The following is a 27,880-nucleotide window of genomic DNA, read 5'->3' on the forward strand; positions in this document are numbered from 1 at the left end:
TACTATGTGAAGTATTAAGTAATTAGTAATACCTGTTCTACTATATATGTGTGTGTAAATGAATCCATTGTTTGCTAGTGTATTTTATTTTTTATTTTAATTATTTTAATACACTAAACAAAGTAAATTAGTCATCATTAGTTTACATTGTTTTTTAAACGTTTATGTATAACAATTTTAGGTCAGCATTTCAAATACTTTACAATTATTATAATAATAATATACAAACATTCCTACAAAGTTCCAAAACTACTGAAAGTTAAAGTGATTTATCAAACTGATTTGAGATGCTGTGGTTTTTTGTTTTAGAATGAACAGGAATTAGAAATTAGAAATTAGTAGAGTATTTAAAAACTGTGTGCCACGAGTGGGCGACAAATGCCCTCTTTCTGTCAGGGTTTGAGCCTCGTGGTAAAGACTCACTTTCCCATGTTGCAACGTGGCCCCCCTCCCATCTGGCGCCTTCCCTCTTGTCTCTCAGCGAACTGCTAGCCCTCGGTGTGTGTGTGTTGTTGTTGAAGCAATGATGGCGGCAGCGGGATGCGGATCAGCAACCGCGGCTGCCGTAGGAGGCCAAGGTGGCACCGCTACGGCCAGAGGCCGTTTCCCCGGTCGGCCCTGGTCGTCACGCAGTCGTTTGCGCTCTGAGAAGCGATGGCAACTCGGACGTTCAGGCTTAGAAGCCGATGATGTGACTAGCGGAGGGCCAAGGCCCGCAAACCTGGTTCTGTCGTTAAACGAAGACCAGTCTCACTTGCGTTTACTTGGAATAGAGGCGAGTCACAAGGTCCTTGGGCAAGCTGGATACAGCTCTAGTGGGAGTGAAGAGGTGAGGTGCCAAACCGAACCAGGAGTTAGTATCTTTATTTTACTTTCTTATATTTTTGTGATTGTTCCATGTCTTAATAAGTGTTTGTAACACAGCAGTGTAACTGATTGGTGCCATGGAGAAATGTCAACATCCTTCAGCTAACTTGAGCTACCATTACATGCTAACTGATATTAGCCCCAGTGGCTTTTGCCTGACATTTAATGAAGAGTCGCAACACTGTGCCACTTTGACAAAGCAGCGGAGTACTTTCACCTCTACACAATTGCTAGTAGTTCAGTTGCAGTTTAAGGATTCGACTTTTGCTGAATGAGATCACGAGAGTGACTTATTTCTTTTAAAGCCAGTTAGTGAGTGCGCTAATTTGTAAACATGGAGCGCAGTTGTTTCATGTGTGGCCCGCTCGCGAGCCAGAGTAGCAACAGCAGCGACTTCAGCGAACACAAAGAACGGGAAGGCTAGCGTATACTGCGGAGAGGCTAACTGCTAACAACCGTTCTGTTTCTGTTTAAAATGCATTCATTGGAACGGAGTTGTGTTGTCAGGTATGGTTAACTGGACTTAGTAATGAATTGTTAATACGTATACTGCAACCATAGACTTTAAAAGTTTACAATATGCGCAGAAATAAAGCCTCCCCGTAGTCAGAAGTGAGTAGAAACTAGCTAACTGCTAGCTGGTTTTCCATACAGTACACATTTAAATGGTGGTGCAGAGGTGTTTCCAAAGCTGCACCCTCGCTGTCACAAGTGGACGACCATTATACATGCACATTAATACATTTAACGGCAATCCTCTCATAAAGCTTTTTGCAATTCACCACGTCTTGTAGTTCAGTCATCTGTTCTACATTCTGTCACTCAGGTTTTGCCTACGGTAATACGTATTGCAGGTACTATCTGTTTGTTTTTGTATTTTTAAAATGTTTCTGTAATTAATTCGTTTGGGTAATATGTTTCTGTGAAAATAGTATTTTCCTTGTGAACTATTTTACATAATTATTAGCCCTATATGCTAAGGTTAGCTTGCATGATCTAGGGATGTTTTCATTTCACTTGATTTGTTTTGTAATTATGGTATATTTAATAATGTCATGCTTTCATAGTAAATGGAATGTTATTTCCTTAACTGTTGCAGTTGATCAACACCCACTGATGGAGTGATGTTGTATTGATTTTTTTTGTTAATGATTTGTTTTGTATTTTTAAGGGAGATGACTTCAGAGGGTTTGAAGCTGAGAGACGAGGTCCCAGAGGGACGGGCCGACAAAATCCTTCAAAAGGTAAACACATTTTCTACTTTTATTACGAGCCCTGTTTTTTTAAAGTATAAAAGGGATGTGCATTTTGATCTAATAAAATTATTTTTTTTAGGTGATGCTGGCAACACAAAATCTAAACAACAGCAACGTGAGAAGCTACCATCTAACATGCCATCAGTGGAGGCAGTTACTTCCCCACCTGATCCTGTCGAAGATGTTAAGGCTTCAGAGGAAGATGGTTTATCTTCTGAAGCACAGCCTGCAAAGGATGGCAAGAAAGGTTCAACAAAAAGGAAGACTATGGATCGACGGTCCAGTAAAAGCAGAGCCTCATCAGCAGCACCAAGGATTACTATAAAGTTGGTGGCCAAAAAGAAAACTGTAAAGGAACGACATGAAACATCGACAAAGAAAAAGAAGTCCCAGGATATTCAGGCCAACCAGATTTCAAGTGCTCATGTGAAATTAAAAGCGGAATTACCTGAGGGTGATCTTGGCACAGAAGATAGTGTGGATGGGACACTTCCTGTAAGGAGGCGTGGGAGATCAGCTTCAAAGGTTACAGAGACTGTCTGCCAGCCAAGCCCAAAAGCTTTGGTCAATGACCAAAAACTGAAAGATGGCAAGCCAACTGATCCATGTGTCACTGCCATTGAAGGTCAGACGAAAGAGCCAAAAATAAATGCAAAAAAGTTAAAGCACAGGGATGTTTTAATAGAGCAAATTTCAGAAGTAAATCAGCGCGCAGTTCGCAGGAGCAGTAGAGTGTCTAACCCACTCTCCAACAGTGTAACAGACTGTCTGCATGCAGCAGAAAGTCAGAGCAAAAATGCTACTGTTCCTGTGGAGTCGAAAACAGTTCCTACAACTGTGGAGTTTAAACAAGTGCAGAGAAGGACCAGACAAAGGCAAAGCAAGCGGTTAAATAAGGAGGTTGCCGTCTCAGAAAACTACACTCCTTCATCCACAGACACTTCTTCTGTAAAAGATGAAATGAGGATCCCAAGTTTAAAGCTAATACGGGTCAGAAACCCAAAATATGATGCACAAGCAAGTGGGAAGGATTCAGCTCGGAAGAAAAAGCGTAAAAAATTTATATGGACTTTAACATTGGTGAAAGAAGAAGTTCAAAAACTTAGTGTTGAAAACACTGAGAAGGTTGCAGAAGAAACTGTGACCGAAGTGGATCAGTCCACTTTATCTAATGCAGGTATTGCTGAAATAGTAGGCGAAGTGGATAAAATACTACAAACCCCTTCTCCACCAGAAAGTAAACCCCAAAATAAAGGCGATGTGTTAGTCGAAGAAAAGTCCATCCCGTTATTGGAAGTATCAGAGGACCCTGCAACTGAAGTTTCTCCTGTTGAAATACAAAAAGCAGATTGTGGGAAGGTTCCACCTCTTCAGATTAAAAAGGTCTCCTCCCCGAGTAAGCGTAAAAAAAGCTCCAAGCCTTCATTCTTAATTCAACAAGTTGTTCCTGTACATGAAAAGGAGGATGTTCTCAAAGATCCAAGTGAAACTCATGAGGATAATTCAACAGGTCTGGATACTGTAGTTGCACCAACTAGGAGGCTACGGAGGAGGGCACCAACTCTTGACTCCAGACAAACCAAATCTCTCAGTCATAAACCAGTGCCCACTCAGAAAAGAAGACTGAGAAAAAGTCCGCAGGAAAGAGCTGCGCAGCAGGTGCTTGTTAACGACCCTCATCAGGTTTCAAGTGATGATTTGATTCCACAAGTTCTTCCTGAAAACTCTGGTCCAGTTTTGCCTGCGGAGCCTTCACCAGTGACAAATACTGTCGCCACTGATGTTCTTGAGAGAAACTCTTTAAGAACAGATGACCCATCACATCTGCCGGGAGAAATCTCTCCATGTAAGGTGGAGATGGAGAAAAAAGAAGAAACACAACATAAAGAGGCCAAAGACTTGTCATTGGTGGAGAACAAGGTGGAAATGCAGAAGGAAGAGGCCAAAACATTGACAGTGTTGGAGAAAGACGTCGAAACACAGAACCAAGAGGCCACCTCTTCTCCTGTGGTGGAGAAAGTAGCAGGTGCAGAGATTGAAGAGGCCACTCCATCGCCTGTAGTGGAGGAAAAGCTGGATACACAGAATCAGGAGGACAACCCATTGCCTGCGATGGAGCATAGAGTGGAACCACAGCATGAAGATGCCAAAACATTGCCTGCATTGGAGGAAGAGGCCAAAACATTGGCCGTGGCTTCCAAACCCAAAAGGTCTAGAAACAGTAAAGTAGGTAAAAAGAAATCTACTCAAAAGAAGAAAGCTGTGGTCCCCTCTGACACCACTGTCCACACTGAGGAGGCTGCAGCTGAACCAGTCAACACAGAGTCTGCACTAAAGACAGACACTCTGCCTGTACAAGCAGTCGTAGGTCTGTCAGAGGAGGTTGAGTCTGAGGCACAACAGAAGCTTGCATTAGAGCCAGATGAGCAGATACAGCCACTGGTTAAAGAGGAAACAAACATCCAGCTAATAGATGGTGGACAACTGTTTGTATGTGAAAGTGAAGCAAGTCAACCACAAACTTTGTGCCTTCAAAGAAAACCACTAAAAAAAGCAAAAAAGAGACGTAAGAGTTTGATTGGGCAGCGACAGAAGCACAGGTACAGAAATAGAGAAGGGAAGTTTGCTCCACTTGAGTTGTCTGATGCTGAGAAAGTTGTTGAAGGGGAGAGTGACATTTCCAAATCATTGGAAGATACCACTCTCTCTTTGAGCTCTAAGCTCGTTGGGGTGCAGAAAAGGTACAAAAAGACGGAGTCAGGCCTTCAGATTTTGGGGTCGAAGAGTCCAGAACCACAGGCTAAAATTATTTCAACACTTCTAGAAATGGGCCTTGAAAAGGATAATTTAAAACAGGAAGAAACAGACACGTTGGTCGACGGGGGCCAGACTGACATTGTAGAAACCCAGCCTAGTAAATCAAAGTTTATGAAAAACATCAAGCACTTCATAATGCCCGTTGTTAGTGCCAGATCCTCCAGAGTGATAAAGACACCACAAAGATTTATGGACGATGCTGGAATGTCGGTTCTGCCTCGAAGAAACTCTCCAAAGAAGGGCGTACAGCTGGGTGTGCCAGTACGTTCAGCTAAGAGACGGGATGATGTGATGAGCAGGCCGATTTCACCCTTCCTTCCAGTTGAGGATGAGGACTTATTAAGCGAAGCTCACCTGGATGTTGATCTGTTTTCAGCTCAGGACTTGGAGGACAACTTGGACATAGCCGAGAGCCTGTTCTCAGAGAAAAAACGCACCAAGGGTGAAAAAAGTCGCTCTCTTTTTAAGAACTCCAGTTTCAAGTGGCACATGCCAGAAGAGTCTAACGAGGACGAGTATACACTGGACAAAGCTCTGGAAGAGAAATGTGAGGGTCTGTTCTTATCCTCACCCACGGATAAGCCAACAGAAGTAACTGCTGGCCTTGTAGGTGCACAGAAAACGAAAAGTTCTCCTAAATTTGCTAAACAATCGGCTCCCATGAAGATCTTTCAAAAGCTAAACAAAGTGCACACAGTGTTCTCTAAAAGCAAAAGTTCGGCCGAAGTTTTGGATTCTGCAACTAAACCTCCACAGTTTTCTGTTGACCTAGCAGAAGGTCTCGATGACGAGGCCATAAGCATCAGCCTCAGACAACGAAATACATCGTCCGAGAAGGAGAAATCAAAGCTCAAGATCGAAGACCTTGGCACTCCTGGAGTAGTGAGAAAAGTTTGTATCAAGGCCGCGAACTTCAAGTCCTTTCTTTTTCAGCAGACGTCAGATGAGAACCAAGCCAGGAGACACAGCGTCAAACCTCTCTCAGGTGAGTAAAATGACTAAGTCGAGGCTTTACCTTCTTTAAAGAGCACGCACTGACATTTCTTTATGTTTGATGCAGGTGAGCAGCGGTCGGAAAAGAACGCTGACACAGTTAGTGGAGACTGTCCTGGGTCTGTGGAGAAAGGTCCCTCACAAAGAGCACGTCTGACTGGAGCAAACAAGCGAATGTTCAATCTCCTCAGGAAAGCAAAGGTCCAGCTCATAAAAATTGATCAACAGAAGCAGCTCAAGTCATCCAGGGTAAGGATGAGGCGACACAGAGACACTGTCAGTAATCAAACACTAATTATTCATTGTTTCATGAGATTTATGTTTGAAAAACTTCATCAGAGTTAAACTCTTAATGGGACTTAAAAGTATAATAATTGCAAATGGTCCTTTTCTTTGGCTGTATTGATGCCTTACTTTCTTCCACCAACTTTGCAGCTGTTATCTGGACCCAGTGGCGCCAGGGCTCGTGATATGACCTCCAAGAGAGAGAAGAGGAAGAAGAGGATGCAGCCTCTACCTGTTGTTCCAGTCAAGACTGAGCCACCACAAGTACAAGTATGTATTTATTTCATTAACAAGTAATTTGGTCTAAAACGAAATTTCATCTCCTTGTTGGTAAAAGTGAATGAAGACGTGACTTCATAATTACTAATGAGTTTTTGATTCTTCTCAAGCCCCAGGTCATCTCCCCACTTTGCCAGGAGTTCCGTAGAGCTGGAGGACCTAGAATCAAGCATGTGTGCCGTGCTGCTTCTGTGGTGCTGGGACAGCCTCGGGCCTTGGTTCCCGATGACATTCCCAGACTCAGCGCGTTACCTCTCCATGAGAGAAGTGGCATTTCCCCATCTGCTGTCACTAAAGGTAGGTGTGACAGGAATGACAAACTGATTTGGGCCTAATGTCTCGGATTAGGGCTGAGTTAACGAAAATTACTATCATTTTTTTTGTAGATGTTGGATCCCCATCAGAATCAGACAGCCCAGAATTGTCTGATGCAAAGGTCACCAAGGTCAAGAAACCCTCAAGTTTTGCAAAGCGGAAGGGACTGGGACCCTTTGGGTATCGTTCTCGGAGATGTGGAGTGTGCAAAGGCTGTAATCACGAGGAGGATTGTGGCAAGTGCATAAACTGCCTGGACAAACCAAAGTTTGGTGGACCTAATACCAAGAGGCAGTGTTGTGTGTAAGTTGGTGATGCACACTAATTATTTTCAACAGAACACACTAGTCTCAAAAGTAACATTTTCCTCTCCTTCTCTCAAGCTATAAGAGATGTGATCAAATTGAGGAGAGGAAAGCACGACGGCTGAGTGGAAGAGCAGCTCCCAAAGGTAACTCCACTGGAGCGTGAAAGCCACCTGTTGTTGCTGCACTGTCCAAACAGCAGTGAGTCAGACTTGTCCCTCCTCTCTCTGTTCAGGTTCATCCAAGAGGCGGCGGTCGCCTTTTATCGGGGGTTATTCGAGTAATGAAGAAGGAAACGAGTGTGCCGCAGACTCGCCCTCTGGTCTTCAGGGTGAAGGCAGCAGTCCCTCAGTTAGGAAACAACCAAAGCGTGTCGTGAAACCTCGTGTCTACTTTGACCTGGTGGACTATGACTCGGAGGACGATGACAAAGCTGCCTCCAGCTCTGCATCACCAGCCAGGAGAAGAGGTGCTGGACACCGCTTCAGTCAGGGTGAGGCGAAGTCAAGTTAATTTTTTCAGCTGACTGTCTACAATGTGTTTTGTGATTTTTTTTTAATTTTTTTAATTTTTTATTTTTTGGAAACATTTTTTGTGCCATCCCCTTTTCTTTGAAATCTTTTTGTGGATAACTGCTGCTTGGGTACGATGAGTAAAGGGCAAAAGAACTGTATGCCCTCACGGCTTAGTCACTGTAACTTTATTTGACAGGTGTGTAGTGACTAATATTTACAGAGTACATTCAGATGTGATTCGCCATGCTGTGTTGTAACCGTGCATATTTTTTAACCACATCATACGATTGTGAAAAGATTAAGATTGTGGGGTGATTTTTTTTTTTTTTTTTTTGCTGAATTATTTAATTTGACCTCCCTACATAATTATGATATTAAATAATAAGATCCAGGCCTGTTGTGTTTTATTTAAAAACATGATTGTGCTTCTTTGTCTCATTTAAGACTTTGTGTCTCTGGATGGATTCTTGGGAGACATTTCAGATGAAGAAATACGTCATCGAAAGTCCAGTTCACACCGTGTACAGCCTGTGCGCCGCAAACCAGAGAAGGTGAGGTGTAATTCTGAGTTGATCATTGGAACTACTGACTGTTATTGGTTAAAACCTAGTTTTCCTTTGTGTTTAGTTGTTCATATGGTAATATGTTAAATTTGTCTCTCAGGGTCAGACATCTCAGGGACCGTTGGAACAGACTCCTCCCAGTGTGCTGGCAGCATTGGCCCATGGTTTTGAACAGAGAGAAGTTGAATCTTCTAAACCTACTCACAAAATCAGGGTTGACTTCAAAGTAGGTCATGAACTCACTGTGTGCTTTTACTTGATTTACATCAACAATGTTTGGCATTTTCATCAACGTACAGTGATGGGAAAAAAAGCATGTCTGTTTGTTGTTTGTCCTGTTATTCCTAATTGGAACGCCGCTTAACTTAAGTATCGCCACTACTACAGTAACAGTGTACTTGACTTAACATTAGTGTACCCATAATGATCAACATCTCAGTGTGTCTCAGTGCACGGGGCAAAGCTCTTTTTATCAATAGACAACATTAATACCTCACACAGCTTAGGTGTTAAACTCATGGGCTTTTTGATGAACTTGGCTTCATTTTGATTATGGTACTGTCGGGGGAGAGGGGTTGCCCACTAGTTTCCTTGTCAATTTACGTGTAGAATCCCATTCCCATTTTGTTGTGACAAACAAACTGAATGAACTGTGACTGGATCACGTTTATATGGCATGGCTTAACAACAACGTCAGACTACTTCCAAAATGAAACCTACTTCAATAGTGACTTTACATATTTAGTTGATTGATTAGGATTTAAAAAAAGATCCTTGGTGATGTCATATTTAATGTCTTGTTCTCAGGAGGACTGTGCGTTGGAGAATGTCTGGAACATGGGTGGTTTGAGCGTCCTGAGCTCTGCACCAGTCATGCCACCCTACGTCTGCTTCCTTTGTGCCAGTAAAGGCCAACATGAGGTGAGTGTTTTAAACACTCTGTGCCCTATTACTAGAAATGTTAGAGCTTTATTATTATACGTCACTTTACTAGGCTTTTTTTTAGTAATGTTAAACTTATGGGACATTGTTTGAACTCCTACAGATGCTGTATTGCCAAGTATGCTGTGAGCCCTTCCACCAGTTTTGCCTTGAAGCATCAGAGCGCCCCTCAGAGGAAAACAAAGAAAACTGGTGCTGTCGTCGCTGCAAGTTCTGCCACGTGTGTGGCAGGAGAAACAAACTTTCAAAGGTAGGGGACGCACTCTTGGGTCGTTAATTCATTTTAGTTTTTGAAAGTGCAGAGTTGGTTATTAATGTTACTGAAACGTAGACAGTGAACCTTGATTTATTTATTGTCTACTTCAGCCTTTGTTGGAGTGTGAACAATGCCAGAACTGTTATCATGCTTCCTGTCTGGGACTCAACTATCCAAAGCAAAACAAGAAAAGAAAAGCTTGGGTGAGTTAAAAATGAGTCTTAAGACTGTTCCTGTTGTCGAGCTGTTTATATATATTTTCTAATTTATTAGTTTATTTTATGTCAGATTTGGTTGACTAACATACAATTTGTGTTTGTTATGTACATATTAATAGTAATAGTATAGTTTTTGTTAAAACATTAAAAGTAATTTATATCTGTATATCTTTTCTACTGAACATGTTTTAATCACAATATTTCACAAATTGACCAGAGTTTTTCTGCTCCTGTTTCCATGCTGTATTATGTTTGTTCTTCTTGTGGAAACACATCAACTATGATTGAATTTCACTTCAAAGGTCCCACCTTTTAGTCAACAAACAAGGCTCTGATTGGCTCTCATCCGAATGTGTTACTCCAGTTTAAACACTGATTTACTTTGTATCTGCCAGATTGTTTTTTCTTTATTTTGACTGTATAATTAATATATATCATCATCATTCCGCTCTCCATAATTACCCCTGGTATAATGTGTTTTTTTATCTATAGGTGTGTATGACATGTATCAGGTGTAAAAGTTGTGGCGTCACACCAGGGAAGAGTTGGGACACCGACTGGAACCACGACAAAGGCCTCTGTCCAGACTGTTCCAAACTTTACGACCAGGGTGAGAATTTCAGCACCCAGGAAACAGTAACTAGCGAGAAACGAAGTATGTTTTTTACCTGTCAGTGCTGACATTGAGCATCATTTCTCCTTCTCCTATCAGGTAACTACTGTCCCATTTGCTTCAAGTGCTATGAAGACAATGACTATGACAGTCAGATGATGCAGTGTGGAACCTGTAACCACTGGGTACATGCCAAATGTGAGGATCTCACAGGTAAGAAAAATGGGGCAATTAATTTTTAGGCTTTAATATTGGGGACCACATGATATTTACTGATTTTGGAGTCCACTGTAGATCGTAACTGAAAATCCAACTATCTCATAGTTTGATGCAGCAAAGATCTTTCATCCATCTCTACTAAAATGTTTCTGCTGAGAGACAGTAACACATAATTCAGACACTATTGATTATATCTGGGAACAAACAGCATGGGTCTGACAGGAGTCGTACTGTGGGGATTTAACATTTATTATAATCATAAAACAAACACACTCACACACATACACACACACTGGGATAAAAAAATTAGAATTTTTTTTTTCTTGAGTTTTTTCATTACTTCCAAAATGCACCGTCATGAATTAAACTCAACAAAACAAAAGAGTTGTGCAAATAAAATTCACTCCGCTACATAACACAGCTGTCCAGTTACTCCACTGTACCTGCAGGACATTCCCAATTGAAATATTTATTGGTGTCGTGTGATGAACACAGGTCATTCATCTCTGTCGTCAAATTCTTCTTCAATCGTTTCAGACGAGCTCTACGAGATCCTGTCCAGCCTGCCAGAGAGCGTGGTGTACTCGTGCCGACCCTGCAGTGTGACCCAGCCCAGTGCCTGGAGGGAGCTGCTGTACATCGAGCTCAGGTCTGGGGTGGAGAAGGTGTTGGCGTGCCTGCTTTCCTCCACCCTAACTCAACACCTTGTTACTTGCTCACAGGTAGGAGGCCTGGTGTTGAATGTGAATCTCATTGTTTATTTTCCATGTTGAACGCATGAACGTTCACTCATCACTTTGCTTTTGTTTTTGCTACAGTGTGAAAAGTTAACTGATTCTGACAGTGGAAGAGAAGGACAGCCAGCCTGTGATCTTCGAGCTGTTGGCAAGAAGTTTGACAAAGGCCTTTACACCTCACTGGTGAGACCATTTAAACCCAGACATACACCTGAATTCACAAATCTCCCCAATTCAATCAAGCGCCAACCAAAATTATCAGTTTTTACTGTGTACGAAAGTGAACTGTAGTCACAAGAAACAAAACAGCCTGAACAAATGCCACTGAAACACTGACCACCATGTGGTTTGATCTTTAAGGACACGTTAATGTCAGCACAAGAAACAAAACAGCCTGAACAAATGATCTTTAAGGACACGTTAATGTCAGATCTAGGAGAAGTCTGAGCACTTGAGTTAATGACCTCGTTTTTCTCTTTAGAAAATGTTCCATGAAGATGTTGTGCAGGTGGTACGGAACAAGCTGGAGCAAGAAGACGAACTTCCAGAGGAGCAGAGACCCACTGCCCTGGCACGCTCTTACTACCTTAAGGTTGTACATGACTTAAGTTTTATACCATTTCAATTCTGTTCATTACCGAGGCTCTTTTCTTCTCTCCCCGCTTAATAGTAAAATGTTTTTTTTTCTCACCTGATTTCTGTAACTAAATTACCTGGAAATACTGAGATTTAGATCTGACCAGACTGAAAGGAACAGTTCTGACTCTTTAGTTTTTATGAAGTGAGTGCATAAAGACTGGGGGCTGTCTACACACTGTGATGTGAATTACTTTGAATTACATTTTTGGATTATATAAAAATTGACACACACGCATCAGCTTATAATGTATGGACTCTGACTATTTCTGTTTAATAATGACAAACTCATGTCATGTTCTGATGTAACGAGTATTTGACCAGTGTGATTTTCCTATGCAGCTCCTTGAAGAGGTGTTTAACTGGTTTAACAGTCAAGATCCGAAGGTGTGGAACCCTTGTACCAAAGATTTGCCCATGTAAGTAATGGTTTGCTGTCATTACTTTATGTGCAAAAACATAGGTTGTTATACGTACATAACCTGTCCAGAAGGACGACTGCTGTAGTTTGTCATTTCTTTTCCTTTTCTTTTGGTCCAGACCGACAGGTGAGAAGTGTTTAAACTGACTGTGGTCTTTTGTCTACAGGGGGATGCTCTCTCATGCCGTCCAGCCTCCAACCACGGAGCACGTGTATGCTCAGTGGAAGGAGAGGGGGGAGCTTCCATCAAGGGCTCCACTGGGGCTGCTGCAGGAGGACAACAGAGAGGGCTCAGATGTTAAAGAAGAGGAAGCTCTTTCTCCAATGTCTGGGGAGCTAATGAGCAGGAATCACTTCAAAACCAGCAGAGCGGTCAGACTTAAATTCAAAGGTAAAGGTGCCAGTGAGGACCAGTGAGTGGTTTGTCAAAGTGAATGCTGTTCTGTTCTTTAATGTTCATGTTTGGACATTCATCAGGTAAAAGAGGCCGGCTCTCAAAGGCTGACCTGGATACAGGATGGTCAACAGAAGATGAGAGACAGTGCTCGTTGTGTCAAAAATATGGAGACCTTAAACCTAATGTGAGTGAAGGAGCTGTGGGTGTTTGCTTTCTCCAATGTCTGGGGAGCTAATGAGCAGGAATCACTTCAAAACCAGCAGAGCGGTCAGACTTAAATTCAAAGGTAAAGGTGCCAGTGAGGACCAGTGAGTGGTTTGTCAAAGTGAATGCTGTTCTGTTCTTTAATGTTCATGTTTGGACATTCATCAGGTAAAAGAGGCCGGCTCTCAAAGGCTGACCTGGATACAGGATGGTCAACAGAAGATGAGAGACAGTGCTCGTTGTGTCAAAAATATGGAGACCTTAAACCTAATGTGAGTGAAGGAGCTGTGGGTGTTTGTAAATACAATACAATTTTTTTTTTTTTCATTGTATCACGCCAAGATTCACATTTGTTCACAGGAAGCAGGAAGGTTGCTGTTCCTGGGCCAGAATGAGTGGGCACACGTCAACTGTTGTCTGTGGTCCGCAGAGGTGTTTGAAGAGGATAATGGCTCGTTGTTACATGTGCACAGTGCTGTCACAAGAGGGCGCTTAATGGTTGGTTTATTAATTTATAATAAAGAACGTAGAGAATCAGAATAAAATCCAGAAGATTTCTCGGGTTTTTTGTTTTCGATTGTTGCAGATTTGTTTAACCAGACATGTTTTTTTATGGCCTCCATTAGAGATGTGAACGTTGCAACCAGACAGGTGCCACAGTGGGCTGCTGCCTGACATCCTGTCAAAGCAACTACCACTTCATGTGTGCCCGCTCCCGTCACTGTGTGTTCCAGGATGACAAAAAGGTTTACTGCCACAAACACCGGCATCTCATCAGCGGCAGGGTAATCAAATAAAACGTTCTCCTGTTGTCTTTTTTTTTTGATCGTCACCTAATTACCTGTTATAATTCTTTATAATGTTATAATTTTGGACCATTGTTGTTCATCTTTTATTGAGCAGATGGTGACTGGTCAAGAATTTGAGGTTAATCGCAGGGTGTATGTGGACTTTGAAGGGATCAGCCTCCGCAGGAAGTTCCTGACAGGGTTAGAACCAGAAGTGATCAATGTCATGATTGGTGAGCACCTTTATTTGAGACGGATGCCACGTTTCCTTCTTTCAGAGTTCACCTCATAGAATGAGAGCTTGTATTAAACATTGAGTGTGTGGCTCTGCAGGTTCCTTACAGATAGAGAAGCTGGGTGTTCTGACAGAACTTTCTGCTAACAGAGGGAAACTGTGTCCTGTGGGGTTTCAGTAAGTTGCATTTTTAAAATTTTATTACCAGTTTTTTCCCTGTTTACTAGAATTACTATTCGAAAAGAAGGATCCAACACTTTTCATCGTTCTTCTTTTCATCCTTTCTCAGGTCTTCCCGGTGGTACTGGAGTACAGTCAATCCTCTGCGTCGCTGCAAGTATACATGTACAATCCGGGAGGTCCGACCCATTGTCCCCGAGAAGCCTGTTGAGGACCTGCCAAATCAAGGCCACAATCACACAATATCCCACAGTCCACGTCCACTTCCCGGTCAGTGTTCATCACACCACCACTGCATCAGTCATTCACTACATTGTGATGATTAGAAATGTAATTTCTTCTTCTTAAAACCTTAAACTCTTCAGTGTCTGACGTCGCAGAAGCTCCTCTGACAGACCCTCAGCCACTATCAGAGGAAAGCCTCGTCCTCGGACCACCCCTCAGGGCAGAGAGCAGTGCACGACCTAAACTTCCCAGCAAATCCCAAACCAGGAGACCAGCTGGGGGACTGTCCCGACCTCTGCCATCTCCAGGTGAAACTAAAATTAATAAATCTAATTTATTAGAATTTAAAAGTAAACTTTAATTTACATTTAACTCACGTTTATGATTTGGTGACATTTCTTATTTTAACCTAGCTATATAGATTGGTAGGGATTGTAGATTAATTAATTTTGTTGAGATAAAAATGAAATCTACCAACATTATTTAAAAAAGTTAGAAAAGTTATGCTTGTTTTCTTGATGTTTAATTATTCTATTATTTGGATTCATCTCAAAAACATATATACATATACCTGCTGTTACTTGTCCTGTCACAGCACTACAGATTGTTTTGACTTTATGTCACGAGTAACCAGAATTATGATAAATTGTGATTCATCCATAGCTAACGTTTTATTTATTTGTCTCATTTATCAAATTAAATGTTTGAGTTCTTTGACAGCCCTGTATTTAAAGCACAGCAGACTGAAGTTTTTTCCCTGTTGCTGTTTTCTCCTCAGGAACAGCTGGGTTAAAACCCCACCACATATTAACCATTAGTGACTTTGAGGAGACTCGAAGATCTCATCATCACGGCTCACATTCACACACAACAGGCCCTCGCAGTCACATGCCCCCTCCTTTGGGACCTCTGACTGGACCCGTCTCCCTTCGTACCGGAAAGTCCTCCCTGCCCGCCTCCCCACTGTTTCCCCTGCCTCCAGACAACCTGTTAAGTTCCCCTTCATCACGTCCTGGTGGAGGCAGGAGTGCTTCCTCCATCCGATCCACTGGGAATACCTCAGCATTTTTCCCTCAGTCGTCCTGGCAGGACAGTGCAGGAAACTTTCCTCCGCCAAGTCTGTCTTTTTCTTCCTCCATCCATTTGCCCAGACCTCGGCTATCGTTTGATCTCAGTCAGTCTGACTCAGTGGAGGTGCCGCACAACTTTTTGGCTTCACCAGAGCCTGAAGATGTGTCTCCAGCAAATGGTACTTCACCACTCAGAGACCTAGATCCACAGAGGGATGTGAAGGATTTTTCCTACAGTTCATTCCACAAGGATTCCACCTTGAACCTGGGTCAAGAGATGAGGACAGAACTAGAGATTGAAGAAACGCTGTTGAATGAAGGCGTGGCCATGAACTGTGAGGGCCAGATAGTAGTGGAAGGTGAGGACCAGGAGGAATTTTGGGAAGCAGCCAAAGACCAGCACAAGAAGAAAAAGAAGAAGACCCTTGTTGCCAGTCTGCCCCGATCTGCAGCCGCAGCCAGGAAGGACATTGGAAACACATCCTCCTCTGACGAAGACATGGAGCATTACTTTGACTTCTCACGGACAATAGTCAGTCATTCCAGATCTAAAGATCTTGCCAAATGTCCCTCTCCTCCTTCCTCTCGAACTCTGGCTCAGCTTGATGGCGTTGATGATGGCACAGAGAGCGATGCAAGTATAGTGACAAATGACGACGCCCAGAAAGTGGCCCAGAATGCCAAAAATCCTAAAAACAAAAAATTCACTGGATTCCAAACTGCAAATTGCACAAATGCTGTCCATAGTCCTGTCCCGGAGGCGTCGTCGAGTGATAAGCACAAAGATTCTAATCCCTACGGTGCCAGAGAAGATTCAAAAAAAGATCTGTTAAGTGTGGATAACAAGGGATTTGTTTCCTCACAGTTTTCTGCAGACCAAAGCTCTTGTGTAAATCTGCCAACAATCCCCCCTACTCCAGTCGACCCATCACCAGCGAACACTGCTGGCAATAGCAAGGGTGTCTTGCAGGATCTTCTCAAGCCTCCGTCAATTTCTACAGAAGTACAGGCGCCCTCTCATGGACTGATGGATTCTATGCAGATGTTCAGTCAGTCATCTTTGACTAGCATTACCCTTCAGCCAGTAACATGCTCACAAGAGTGTGCAACATTTTCATCACCATCCACTAAGCTCACCACCCTGACCCCAGTGGGTGACCTGACGCAACCTCTATCAAACGTCTTCCTTCAAAATGATCCAGTGCTGTCAGCCTCTTCAGGCACACTTCCCTCAGTAGAAACTGTTCCTGGAACCATTTACTCCTCAGACGCTCAGGCACTGGTGTCCACAGCCGTCCCCATTGTCTCTTCCTCTGCATCACTGTCTGAGCTGTCAACACCCACAGCTGCACCACCAGCAGTTCAAACCACCACCACCCCTGTTATTCTAAATGGATACAGCTCTTCCTCAGTGCAGAAGGACACTGCCTCTGGACACACGATCTCCATCAACTTCTCCACGCCCAGACCAGCTCTGGAGCCGCAGCTGCTTGCTCCCCAGGCTTTATCCGGTCACGCCATTCTTACTGTCAAAGAGGTGGGCGGCCCAAACGTCGATCCTACTCCTCACGTTCTGCTTGTGAACCGCCTCGGGCAGATCTTTGTTAAAAACCCAGAGAGCAACACTTTCCAACTGCCCACCCCCAACTCCTCGTCCTACAACTGCGTCACTCAGATCGCAAGCCTTTTACAGAGTAATGCACTGTCAGCCACACTGGCAGCAGCAGGCAACATGAGTGTGCAAACCCCCGTGGCAAACGTGGTGCAGGGAGCAGCTCCGCCAGTTGCACCTGTCGAGCAGAACCCCACCACTATTATGCAGCTCCTCACTCATAACAGCAACGGTGCCGTGGCCTCTGTAAATGTGAAGAAGCCGAAGAAGAATACAAAAGCTTCAAAAGATGAGACTGCACTAGAATTAAAAAAGCCAAAAAAGAAGAAGGAGTCCAGTGCACCCAAAAAATCCAAGTCATCCAAGGCCGCAGGCTCGGCTGCCGTGTCCACCCCGAAACCACCTGTGACTCCGGCAGAGAGCGCTCAAGCCATTATTTACCAGGCCATGGCGAGCAACTACACCCCGAAGTACAGTGGCATTCGCTCGCTCAGCCCTTCGTCTCTCGTTTTGCCACCTGGCTTGTTAATTGAACCTGAAGAGCTGGAGAATCTGAAGTGTCCTCGTTCTCCTTCACCACCACCACCACCAGCCCCACCACCAGCACTGCCTGCACCATCTGTGTCTGCACCCCGGCCTCGCACCCATGTTCGCATGAAGAGAGTGTCTTCTCTCTCAGACCGTATTGTCACGAAGAAATCTAAAGTTGACTTTTTGAAACCAGAGCCTATCCACGAGCAAGAGGAGCAGCAGCAGCCGGCACCGGCACCGGCACCACCGCAGCGGCACAAGGTCACCCCGCAGAGTGTGTCCAGCAGAGCTTCAGGAGTCAGGATCAAGACTCCGACAGTGAAAGGAATCCTGAACCTGGATGAGGTGAAGGAGGAGCACATGAGTGATTCAGACAGCACAGGGTAAGCTGCTTAAAAGGGTGGATTTCTGGTTGGTCATAACAGTATATCTAATTATATATATATATATGATATCTAATTAAGTTTTTGCGACATCGTCTTATTTGACATGCCTTTAGGAAGTTTAAAAAAAACAAAAAACATTCTGTGTTCCAACCGCTGTTATCTTTTCACTTGTCACTGTACATATTTTCATTTTAATATTTGCATTCTTCAGGTCCAACTCTTTAGAGTTCATGTCTCGGGTGGATCAAGGTAAACAGGTCGTGCGTGAACCAGTGGGACACAACAATCTGACCGACTGGAGGAAGTATTCTGGTGAGTACTTGTTGTATTATTATGTTTAACGGTGCAGACTGCAGTTTCCTCTCTGCTTCTGTCATTTGACTAACTGTATGCGCCTCTGTGGAGTAAGTTATCCGGTTAAAGTGTGCCCTCTGCTGGTGTAAAGTGCAACCACAGTCCGTGTAAGGCTTCGAGGCAAACAAATTTGAGATAAACAAATTAAATAAAATGGCTTCAATCCTTAATTCAACCAACTCACCGATGTCTCTGTTGGTAAAGTTGAGTTATAAATGTGAACTGATTTGTGTTGAATTTAATTTATAAACTTCTGCCATAACTTGAATTTTATATATAGATGTAATCTTTTTTGAAGCAGCACATCTTCTTTTTCTCCTTTTTGACATGTTTGACGTGTTTCTTCCAGGTGCCGCTTCTGCTTCAGATGAGGAGCCACCGATTTCTGATGAGGATGAGGAATTTCCCACCAACAAAGAGCAGCCGCACTTACGTTTTGAAATAACCAGTGATGATGGTTTCAGCGTTGAGGCAGACAGTATTGAGGGTAGGGCTAATATTTCTCCTAAATTCTCAGTAGAAGAAACTAAACAATGAAACAACTGTCATGTCTGTTATATTTTCTGTCTGACATAATTTAACTTTTTTTCAGTGGCTTGGAAGGCAGTGATCGACGGCGTTCAGGAAGCACGTGCCATCACGAGACTGAGACCGCTCACCTTCCAGAAGATCACTGGTGCCCTGATGTTCGGTCTCCTCCACGATACGGTGGTGTTCTTACTGGAGCAGCTGGAAGGAGCTCCCCGTTGTCAACGCCACAAATTCCGTTTCTTCAAACAGTTCAGCCAAGAAGATGATCTTCCTGTTAATCCCAGTGGCTGTGCCCGCTCCGAAATCCATCTGAGGTATGGCTAAAAATTACTGCTTAGGAAAACTCATCAAACTTGTGATTCTAGTTTGTAGGTTTAAAGATCTGGTGAGTTTGTTGTTAGGTTCAATTTCAGTTTTATTTTTAAACCACGTTTAAAAACAACAGCATTGAATCCAAGTACTGTACACTGCAGTCAAACACTAGACACAGACGCAGATCCAATCAGGTTTTCCCTCTTATGAGAAAACCTGCATGTTGGGGTACCCACTGATGCACACTGACGTGCTGCGACTGCCCCATAGAGCATTACAGACACATTGCTGCTGCTGCTAGTGCTGCTACTGTTAGACAGTACTTCCAAATTTAGCCACATTTGGGTTTTCACAAGTATTTTTGTAATCGCTGGTACCATTGTGATACTTTCGTAGGTTGGGTTTTAATAAATACGCAATGGGCTTGACAACAGTGTTCTATAGGTGTCACTGCTTTGTGGGTAATAGTGTAGGTGTGCTGTGTGTAGGTGTGAAACCACAATCTTTTCCTCTCTTCACCAGAAGTCTGTTTCCATCCAGAAGCAAATGACTATTTCTGTATCATACAATAAATCTTCTAACTGACACTGAAGTCACATTAGACATTGTAGCAATAAAAGAATCAAATTGAAAAATAAAAATCAAACTCTCAGCATAGTTAACACAGCCAGATGACCAGAAAGTGAGCAGAGCTTTTTTGTGTAACATTGTTTCAATAAACAAATGAAGTGTTGGTTAAATAAGTTTAGAGAAACTGTGAATTAGTGGAACCATCTGTAATTTCCAGCAGTGAAAACCTGCAACTGCAGTTCAGTGAAATAGTAGTGTTGTTGAATTGATGCTGAGAAACTAGTGAAATGTACATTAAAGTCACTCAGAACATATGTTTGGAGCTTTAACTATTTTAAAAATGATTCCAGCCTTATTCAACAAGTCACCTGTTGCTGCACTGTTGTTTTTGTCCAACTGGTTTTCTTCAGTCTTCACCACAAATGATATACGTTTGTCACTACTCTTTACAGGAAATCCACCTTTGACATGTTCAACTTCCTGGCCTCTCAGCACAGACAGCTCCCTGACATTGGGCCTTATGATGATGAGGAGGATGAGATTCTGCTGAAGTCCACACGGTGAGATTATCATTATTATTATTGTTGTTGTTGTACTTCTAGATTTAATCATTATATAACTAAAAGTTGTATCAAATGAACATTTTTATTGTATTTGTTGGTTTTTTTTTATAACAACCTGGTTTGTTGGCTTTAATTATTTACTTCTTCTTTCAGGCGGGCTACTAGTTTGGAGCTGCCCATGGCCATGCGCTTCAGACACCTGGAACGAACATCCAAGGAGGCTGTAGGCGTCTACAGGTCAGAACACAGTTCATTTATTTCACAAATAGTGATTTCTAAATTTCCTTTGTCTTTTCTAAATTATTTAAAGACATTTTCTCACTGATAGAGTTTTTAAAAAACATTTTTTAAACCTTGCCATAAGTAAGTCAAATACATGATTTTTGTCTCTTGGGGGACCCCTTGACAAGTCTTTTGGTTTATACACATTTGTACATTTGATATGATGTTATCTAGTATATATGTATATATAATGTATTTTCTGCTGTTTTTACACTCTTATCCTGCTATTCCAAACATATATTTCTCTCATGTGCTAATAAAATTAACTAAATGAGCAGAGAGAATTCTGCATTTGACTCTGTTAATAACAAAATTCACATTAACCATATACTAACAATGTTATTACCTTTGCATGTGTAAATACTCATAAATATTGTGTTGGTGCCTATACATGCAATTTGGATGTTGATCAATGTAAACTGTCATTCTTTAATATGAAAAAATTATTCCTGTGTATTGTTAAAGGTTAATAATTAGGGCTGTAAATTAGTCAACACAATTGGCCCATAAAATACATTTATTTATATCTGATTGATTAAAAAAAAAAAAAAAAATGAACGTGTCACTTTTGAATGCCCTAATATGTATAAAAGAGTGTCCACCTTAACACTGTCACTGCTGCTGCTGTTACTTCTCCGTTGACTGTGGTGAACCTGACGTCACTACTTGTCTGCTTCAAACCCTCACTAGTTTCTCTTCACCTGCCCAGTCCTTCTGGTCTATAATAATCACAGTTAATGACACAGTTAAAAGTACAACCATTAAATCTGTGTGTCTGATGTCACTGTGTCCTGTGTCTTAGGTCTGCAATTCACGGCCGTGGTCTGTTCTGCAAGAGGAACATCGAAGCAGGAGAGATGGTGATCGAATACGCAGGCATCGTCATCCGCTCAGTTCTCACTGACAAACGGGAGAAGTACTATGATGGAAAGGTTGGTTTGAGTCTTCCACACTCAGCAGTTATAGTCTGAACAAAATCCAACCGTAGGCGCTCTCCCTCTCCCCAGGGCATTGGCTGCTACATGTTCCGCATCGATGACTTTGACGTGGTGGATGCCACCATGCACGGCAACGCGGCCAGGTTCATCAACCACTCCTGCGAACCCAACTGTTACTCACGAGTGATCAACGTGGAGGGGCGAAAGCACATCGTCATCTTTGCTCTGAGGAAGATCTACCGAGGGGAGGAGCTCACCTACGACTACAAGTTCCCCATCGAGGACGCCAGCAACAAGCTGGGCTGCAACTGTGGAGCCAGGAGGTGTCGGCGTTTCCTCAACTGAAAGATTCTTGGAACATCCTGTAAGTTCGACTTAAATGAAGAGTGTTTGAATCTAAATGGAAAAATTTACCACCCCCATACCACAGGTTTAGTGGAAGAAATGTGTGGACTATTTATTGGTTTAAACCACCGGAGGGGAATCTTCACATATAACTCATTAGCTTCTAAAAAGTGTGTGTGGTCAAGGTTCTTCTGTGTTTTCCTATGTGTCAACATTAGTAAAAGTTACAGAGAGAGGAAAAACAGGATTTTTTTTTAACACCAGTTTCTTCCATTTGAGTGAGGCTCCTGGAGCCATGTTTTGACACCAAGACATGTTCTCTGATACACACATCAAGCCTTATGTTTGAATCACATGAGAAAAAAACAAAATCAGCAACAACAACCCGCGATTGGCGTTTGTGAGACTCCTGCGATGTTTAATCCATTTCATCAGGGGGAGGTGTCCTGTCTGCAGCGCACTTGTTATCGCGGTCGCTCCATCATGCAGTGACGTCACCGTCTGTACACTCATAACACTTAACCGTATCTTGATAATTTTTCTCTCTCTTTTCAGATGACATTTAACAGTTTTTCAACAAAGTCTGAAATTTCTTTCTTCTTCTCATTATAATTAACAGACCATTCTTTGTCGTTAATAACTAAACTACCATGGTGCTAAGATGTGTCTCTGCGAGGTTCAACTCTTATATTTCACATTTAAGTCAATCGTGTTTTTTCAAGAATTAGATCACCTAAAAGTGTGTGTGTGTGTGTGTGTGTGTGCTTGCCTGTACGTGTGTGTGTCTATATAAGGTGTATGTAGCAAACACTACCCAAGCCAAAAGCTAAGAGTCGTGGTGAGTCTATATATGTATATTTACACCGCTGATGTTTAGTATCTACTGCAATAAGACTTTGTTTCCCTATAAATGCAAAAACATCCATAAAACCCACCATTTTCTTCTCCCCTCATCTGAACCAGTAGCCACCGATTATCTCTTAACCAGGGAGGTCATCCATCGTCAGACATCACACCACTGAGCCTCTGGGCTCACTCCAGCGTCAGGTCCGTGGAGGCCAGAGCTCGGATTTTGTTTACGTTGCCGTAGCAACGTACCAGGAAGTGTTGAAAGGAGCTGAGAGAAATAAACACACGGCACCTTTAAAATGACGTTTTACCTTGTTCTTAGTTGATGTACAGTGCCGTTGTTGTTGAGGCTGTTTTGAAATCACACACTGTTGATATTTATTCATCCTTTGATTTTTTTTGTTTTTAATGTTTAACGGTTGTGCATTGTATAAACGGTGGTGGTCTTAGTGTATTTGATCTCCCAGCTTTGTGTCCTTTTTTTATTTTATTGTTTACAAATATGTCCTTTGTTTCACTAATTTACTTGAAGTTTTTTTTTTTTTCGTGTTGAGCAGTTGTGTCACGCATTTATAAGCCTTTATGACAAATTGTTCTACAGCAGGTATTTTAAATGATTGCTCTTTTTATTCGCTTCATTTTTTTTAATCTTATTTTGGGTTCAGTTTGATTACTGGTTTTCTTGGAATCAGTCACACGAGTAAAAATTGAGCACTGTTTGCCTTCCTAAGCCCTAATCTTTAATTTTTTTTTTTTTTTTACTCTGATCTCTGCTGATCTGTTAGAGCGATAATGTACCATAATGTTTTTTCTTTCTTTTCATCTTTACCCCATTACCTTTTTGCTTGTCCAATCACTGGGATGGAGCCCAGATTAACATGTGTCAATCACCTTGCTGAAAAATAACAGCAGTCACTCCGACTCCCTGCAAGGATTCTACCTCAGCTGTTGAGACAGGTGTTTGGGAAAACTGATGCAAAAGAGAGGATGATAATTTGAGTGTAGCTTGGTTTAATGTCCTGTGCTTTGTATGCCTGTGTGTGTGTGTGTTTGTGAGTGTTTCTGAAGCGAAGGATGCAAAAGTCCAAACCTTAAGTTATCATCACCAACTCTCCCAGAATCTGTTAAGATAGCTGTATGTTATATATATATATATATACACACACACACACACACGAATAAATAAATAAATAATAAATATATATAGTAGGGTTATTTTAAAGTAAATGTAAAACATAAAAAAGAGAAGATATGTGATCTTTAATTCTACGTCTTTGTTACTATGTACAAATGAACCCTAAGTTTGTAAATATTTGTATACATATTTCTAAACCTGTTTAATTTTTCTATGCACTTTTTTATTTATAATGTTATTTGCCTAATAAAGATGTCAGGATGTTTGAACAAAGTGCTTTGACTGTGGATGTGAGTGACTGAGGCCACGTCTTTATGTCTGTTTATAAAAACATTTATTTGTAGGGGTTTTATAGATTTATATATAGTTTCTTTTATTAAAAATGTGTTCATTTAATCAGAATGAAGCGGTTTTCATCTACAATTAATACATTAATTCCACGGCCATTGCGATTACCGTGCCTCAAATACAGAGTTATTGTAATTGAAACACATTGCGCAGTAACGTTTTACCACATTTGACAGATTTCACCTAAGAATAACATAATAACCTCTCCCGCCACAGTTCATGACTGACCTGACAGACGCGATTATCAAAATGATTACGAAACACTGTAAACTGATTCGAGCTAGCTTAATCAAATCAAATGGATTAAAAAAATATCCGATTGCAATTGTGCTAAATCGAAGTTTAGTTTCACTACCGCTTTAGATTGATTCCGCTATCGTGTTTCACACGGACGCATATCTTGACGGACATGACGCCAGGCTCGACGCTAATACCGAACGTGGAGCGGAGGAAATTGCGTTAAGTAAAATTTTAAAATACGTTTACACTGTTATTGCTTTTTGTTGTCTCACAGTGAGGATGAATCACACAGCCATCTCATTTGGTCTGAGTTGGCTGAGAACCGCGATGGCATCGTTGCGCTCCATTTGCTTGAGCAACCTAGCCAGGTGGCCGACTGTCCAGTCGGGGTTCCTGCTAGTGACTCCCTCCAACACCGCTTTCAGAGGACTCTTGGTGTCTTTCATGGAGTAGGTGTAGGTGATCCAGGTGGAGGGGAATGAGCAGTATGATGCCAAATGTTTGGTGTTCTTCACTCCTGGGCTGTCAGGATCCAACAGAACCACCAACTGCTCCAAAACATCCAGGTGGTCCAGCAGGGTCTGCAGCGGGGCAAGGTGGATCTCAGGCTCTGGAGGAAACACGTTGGGTATTAAATACAGGGGCGTAGATGGGCTAGGGCTAGGGTTAGGGTTAGGACGTCTACTCACTAAGAAGAGCCTCCAGGTCGTTGTCTGCAGACGAGGCAAAGAGCGGTATGGGTCCTTCACGGAGCTTTGAAGACTTCCTTCTGGAACTCAGCATTGTGCTTCGTCCTGTGTTCAACACAATCAAAACCGACGTTAACTCTCAACGAGTCCGCTGTGAAAGCTGGTTCAATTGCTCCAGTGGTCTGTATCGGTGTGGTAACCTTAACGTTTGGATGCACACCTTTGATTTTCTTCTTGTAGATGGCAATGGCAATACACAAAATAAACACGATCAACAGGATGACTAAAGGCACGAGCCCTACAAAAAAAGTTTATAAAAATAGTAGTGTTAGTAGTACATGTTAGTAAACAGAGGTTTACTAAATGCTTTGAAATAATGAAGGATTCACTCACATATGTTGTGATGAGTGGAATGGTTTGTTGGTTTTGGTGTTGTGGAGGTTGCTGTTTGAACTGCATGAGTCTAGAACAATAGAATATTTGGTTGTCACAGTACAGAAATAAAATTGAATATAATATTTTATAATAACATAATATCCGTCCTGACCAGATCTCGCCAGTCACCGATTTTATATTAATGTTCCGCACCACCCTCATATACTTCTCCACCACTCCTGACTTGTAATACAATCCCGCAATTAAAGATTAGTTCATCAGCTGTTGTTTTCCTACAAGTCACAACAACACAGTGCATCATCATTTTTAATAGCTGTTTTTACTTTTCTGAAACTAAGGTGTCTTGTAATTCCTTAGCAACATGCGAACTACCACTTGTCACCACTTTCCTCCCTAACCTTAAATGAACAAGCCTTTGAACTCACACACGCACTAACACATGCCCTCACAGCACCACAACACACTGCCTTGTGCAATAACATCTATATTATTATTTATATTTCATGTAAATGTCTTGCTGCTGTTGTAGTGCTGATCGCTGCTTGTTGTTTTGTTTTCTTTTGTTGTTTATTTAAGTGACCATTACAGCAGAGTAACGTTAGTATGTGTGTATCTGTGATACGCCTGCGGAGAAGCCTTCCCCAATGTTTTCACTGAACATAATGACAATAAAGACTATTCTATTCTATTCTTTCACATGGTCTACATGGTGTTACAGAAATAGTATACAGCCTAAATAATAACATCTATATTTCAAGTACTGTAAGCTATAAAAGCACATAAAACTTCTGTTAATGTATTGGATGACATAATAGAACCAACAGCAAATCTTTTCAATAAGCAACAAAGGGTTAATTCAAAGTTCAACTTTTGGGGGATTTTTCTCAGTACGTGCAACTTTTCTTTTGAACACAACTAAACCTTATTTCCTGTTCTGAAGAATACAACTGTTGTTAAGGAGTTGAAGTAAGGCAATGTCCTCCTCACCGTGACTGGAGCACTTGTCATCGACTGAGTCCTGAAGAGAAAATGTTAAAACAATGATTTCACCAACTCAGTCTGAAATGTTACCCCCACCCCCTTTGCTCTGGAGCCTTTTATTTACCTTGGTGCTTGACACAAAGTATCAGAAGTTAAGTTGCAAACATGCACGGTGAACTCAGGTGGACATGAAGTACAGGGCTGACAGTAGGCCTGACTGCCATCATTGAAGGTACAATTTTGTGTACAATTTTTGTGCTGTAGTTCATGAATACCACCTTGGTCGTCATACCCACAGTTAGGTGTAATTTCAGTTCCTATGTAATAGCAACAACAAAAAAAAATCTGAATTAACATTCATCATTGACTACTTCCTGTCTCACAGGGCATACAAAAAAAATAAGTAGTAGAAATGTCAAACCCATGAACCTTATTCTACTCTTTGTTTTTAACTGTTTATATATTATTTTAAGCTATCATTACAATATCATTAAAAGCTATCAACAAAATAAAAAGGAGAAGGATTTTAGGGCCCCATGATTAAAAGGGGATTCAGGGTGCTCAGTGTTTCCCCAACTGAACTCCCATGTAGTTGTTTTTTCACAAATATGGGAATGATAGTCAAAAACACCATCAAATAGTATAGTTTTATGTAAAATAGCATACATTTCTTTCGCTGGACTCCTGGCCCGCTGTGTTAGAAGCCCAGTAAAAATTTTCATGGTTCCCAAAATCCCTAGCTGCTCCCGTGTCCAGCCACTGAGATTCCAGGCAAAACCCATTTTTCCTTAATTGGTCTCAACATTTTTACATGAAAATAAAAATGCAATTAACTATTTTTAAAACATCAATTATATATATATATATATATATTTTAAATGTATTAATCTTTATTTAACAAAAAGAAAGAAGAACCAACTCTTTTTCAAGGGATACCAGGCAAAGAGAGGCAACAGCAAACAGAAAACAGTTAAAACACCAAAGGTATTTAACAATACAATCACATTATTAAAATAGAAAGTACACCAAAGTAGATTATATTCACCCACCTGGCTTTTTTTCACATGGCACACACTTTTTCATATGCCTGTCCCAGCGAGTGGTCAGGTTGCTGCATTTGAGAGAGTGCCCCATCTTCACAGCTCTGAGTGTTTATGGTAAGCCCTCTCTGTTTTGACACTCACATACTTAGCAGCACGCCCACGAGCTCACAGTTGCTGTGGATTGACGTCAAGACATCCTTCACATTTAACATTTTAATCAAGTCATTCTAATGAAATAAAAAATGTAATATTTAATAGTTCATATTAAGACAAGTGACAATTTTCAGATTAGTTAGGAATATTGAAAAATACTTTTTTTGTAAATGATATTGGTAAAATATTAATGGTTCCCTTTTTTGTGAGTCATCCCTAATCATGACTCAGTTTTTGTAAGTCATCTTTAATTATGTGCTGAATCTCTCTCTTTTATTCTTTTTTT

General features: G+C 41.7%; 2 protein-coding genes across 6 annotated transcripts; one reads left to right on the forward strand and one right to left on the reverse strand.

Moving 5' to 3' along the window:
• The first annotated feature begins 401 nt into the window (after nucleotides 1-401).
• On the forward strand, nucleotides 402-24,017 carry kmt2bb (lysine (K)-specific methyltransferase 2Bb). 5 transcript variants are annotated; one of them, XM_017037709.2, is made up of 37 exons: nucleotides 402-853; nucleotides 2,039-2,111; nucleotides 2,203-5,925; nucleotides 6,001-6,182; nucleotides 6,369-6,488; nucleotides 6,608-6,794; nucleotides 6,884-7,115; nucleotides 7,196-7,263; nucleotides 7,353-7,610; nucleotides 8,077-8,183; nucleotides 8,296-8,421; nucleotides 9,003-9,116; nucleotides 9,241-9,387; nucleotides 9,504-9,596; nucleotides 10,104-10,221; nucleotides 10,324-10,437; nucleotides 10,981-11,165; nucleotides 11,262-11,363; nucleotides 11,662-11,772; nucleotides 12,159-12,235; nucleotides 12,405-12,628; nucleotides 12,715-12,818; nucleotides 13,199-13,336; nucleotides 13,465-13,623; nucleotides 13,742-13,859; nucleotides 13,960-14,038; nucleotides 14,151-14,311; nucleotides 14,407-14,574; nucleotides 15,045-17,862; nucleotides 18,077-18,177; nucleotides 18,569-18,706; nucleotides 18,812-19,064; nucleotides 20,085-20,192; nucleotides 20,349-20,432; nucleotides 21,280-21,409; nucleotides 21,485-21,779; nucleotides 22,724-24,017. In XM_017037709.2, the coding sequence occupies exons 1-36, from the start codon at nucleotides 524-526 to the stop codon at nucleotides 21,758-21,760; spliced, it is 11,526 nt and encodes a 3,841-aa protein (XP_016893198.1). In that variant the 5' UTR covers nucleotides 402-523; the 3' UTR covers nucleotides 21,761-21,779; nucleotides 22,724-24,017. The 5 variants fall into 5 exon arrangements, with proteins under 5 accessions (XP_016893198.1, XP_016893199.1, XP_016893200.1 ...); XM_017037710.2 differs by having other exon boundaries at nucleotides 22,727-24,017; XM_017037711.2 differs by having other exon boundaries at nucleotides 22,749-24,017.
• igflr1 (IGF-like family receptor 1) lies at nucleotides 23,342-27,590 on the reverse strand. Its single transcript, XM_008323538.3, has 7 exons — nucleotides 27,448-27,590; nucleotides 26,523-26,715; nucleotides 26,405-26,435; nucleotides 25,415-25,484; nucleotides 25,242-25,319; nucleotides 25,022-25,126; nucleotides 23,342-24,942 (listed from the first exon to the last, which is right to left on the reverse strand). The coding sequence occupies exons 1-7, from the start codon at nucleotides 27,530-27,532 to the stop codon at nucleotides 24,617-24,619; spliced, it is 888 nt and encodes a 295-aa protein (XP_008321760.1). The 5' UTR covers nucleotides 27,533-27,590; the 3' UTR covers nucleotides 23,342-24,616.
• Nucleotides 27,591-27,880: the final 290 nt, after the last annotated feature.

The sequence above is a fragment of the Cynoglossus semilaevis genome, chromosome 13 (genome assembly GCF_000523025.1).
Source record: "Cynoglossus semilaevis isolate Cse_v1.0 chromosome 13, Cse_v1.0, whole genome shotgun sequence".
NCBI lineage: Eukaryota > Metazoa > Chordata > Actinopteri > Pleuronectiformes > Cynoglossidae > Cynoglossus > Cynoglossus semilaevis.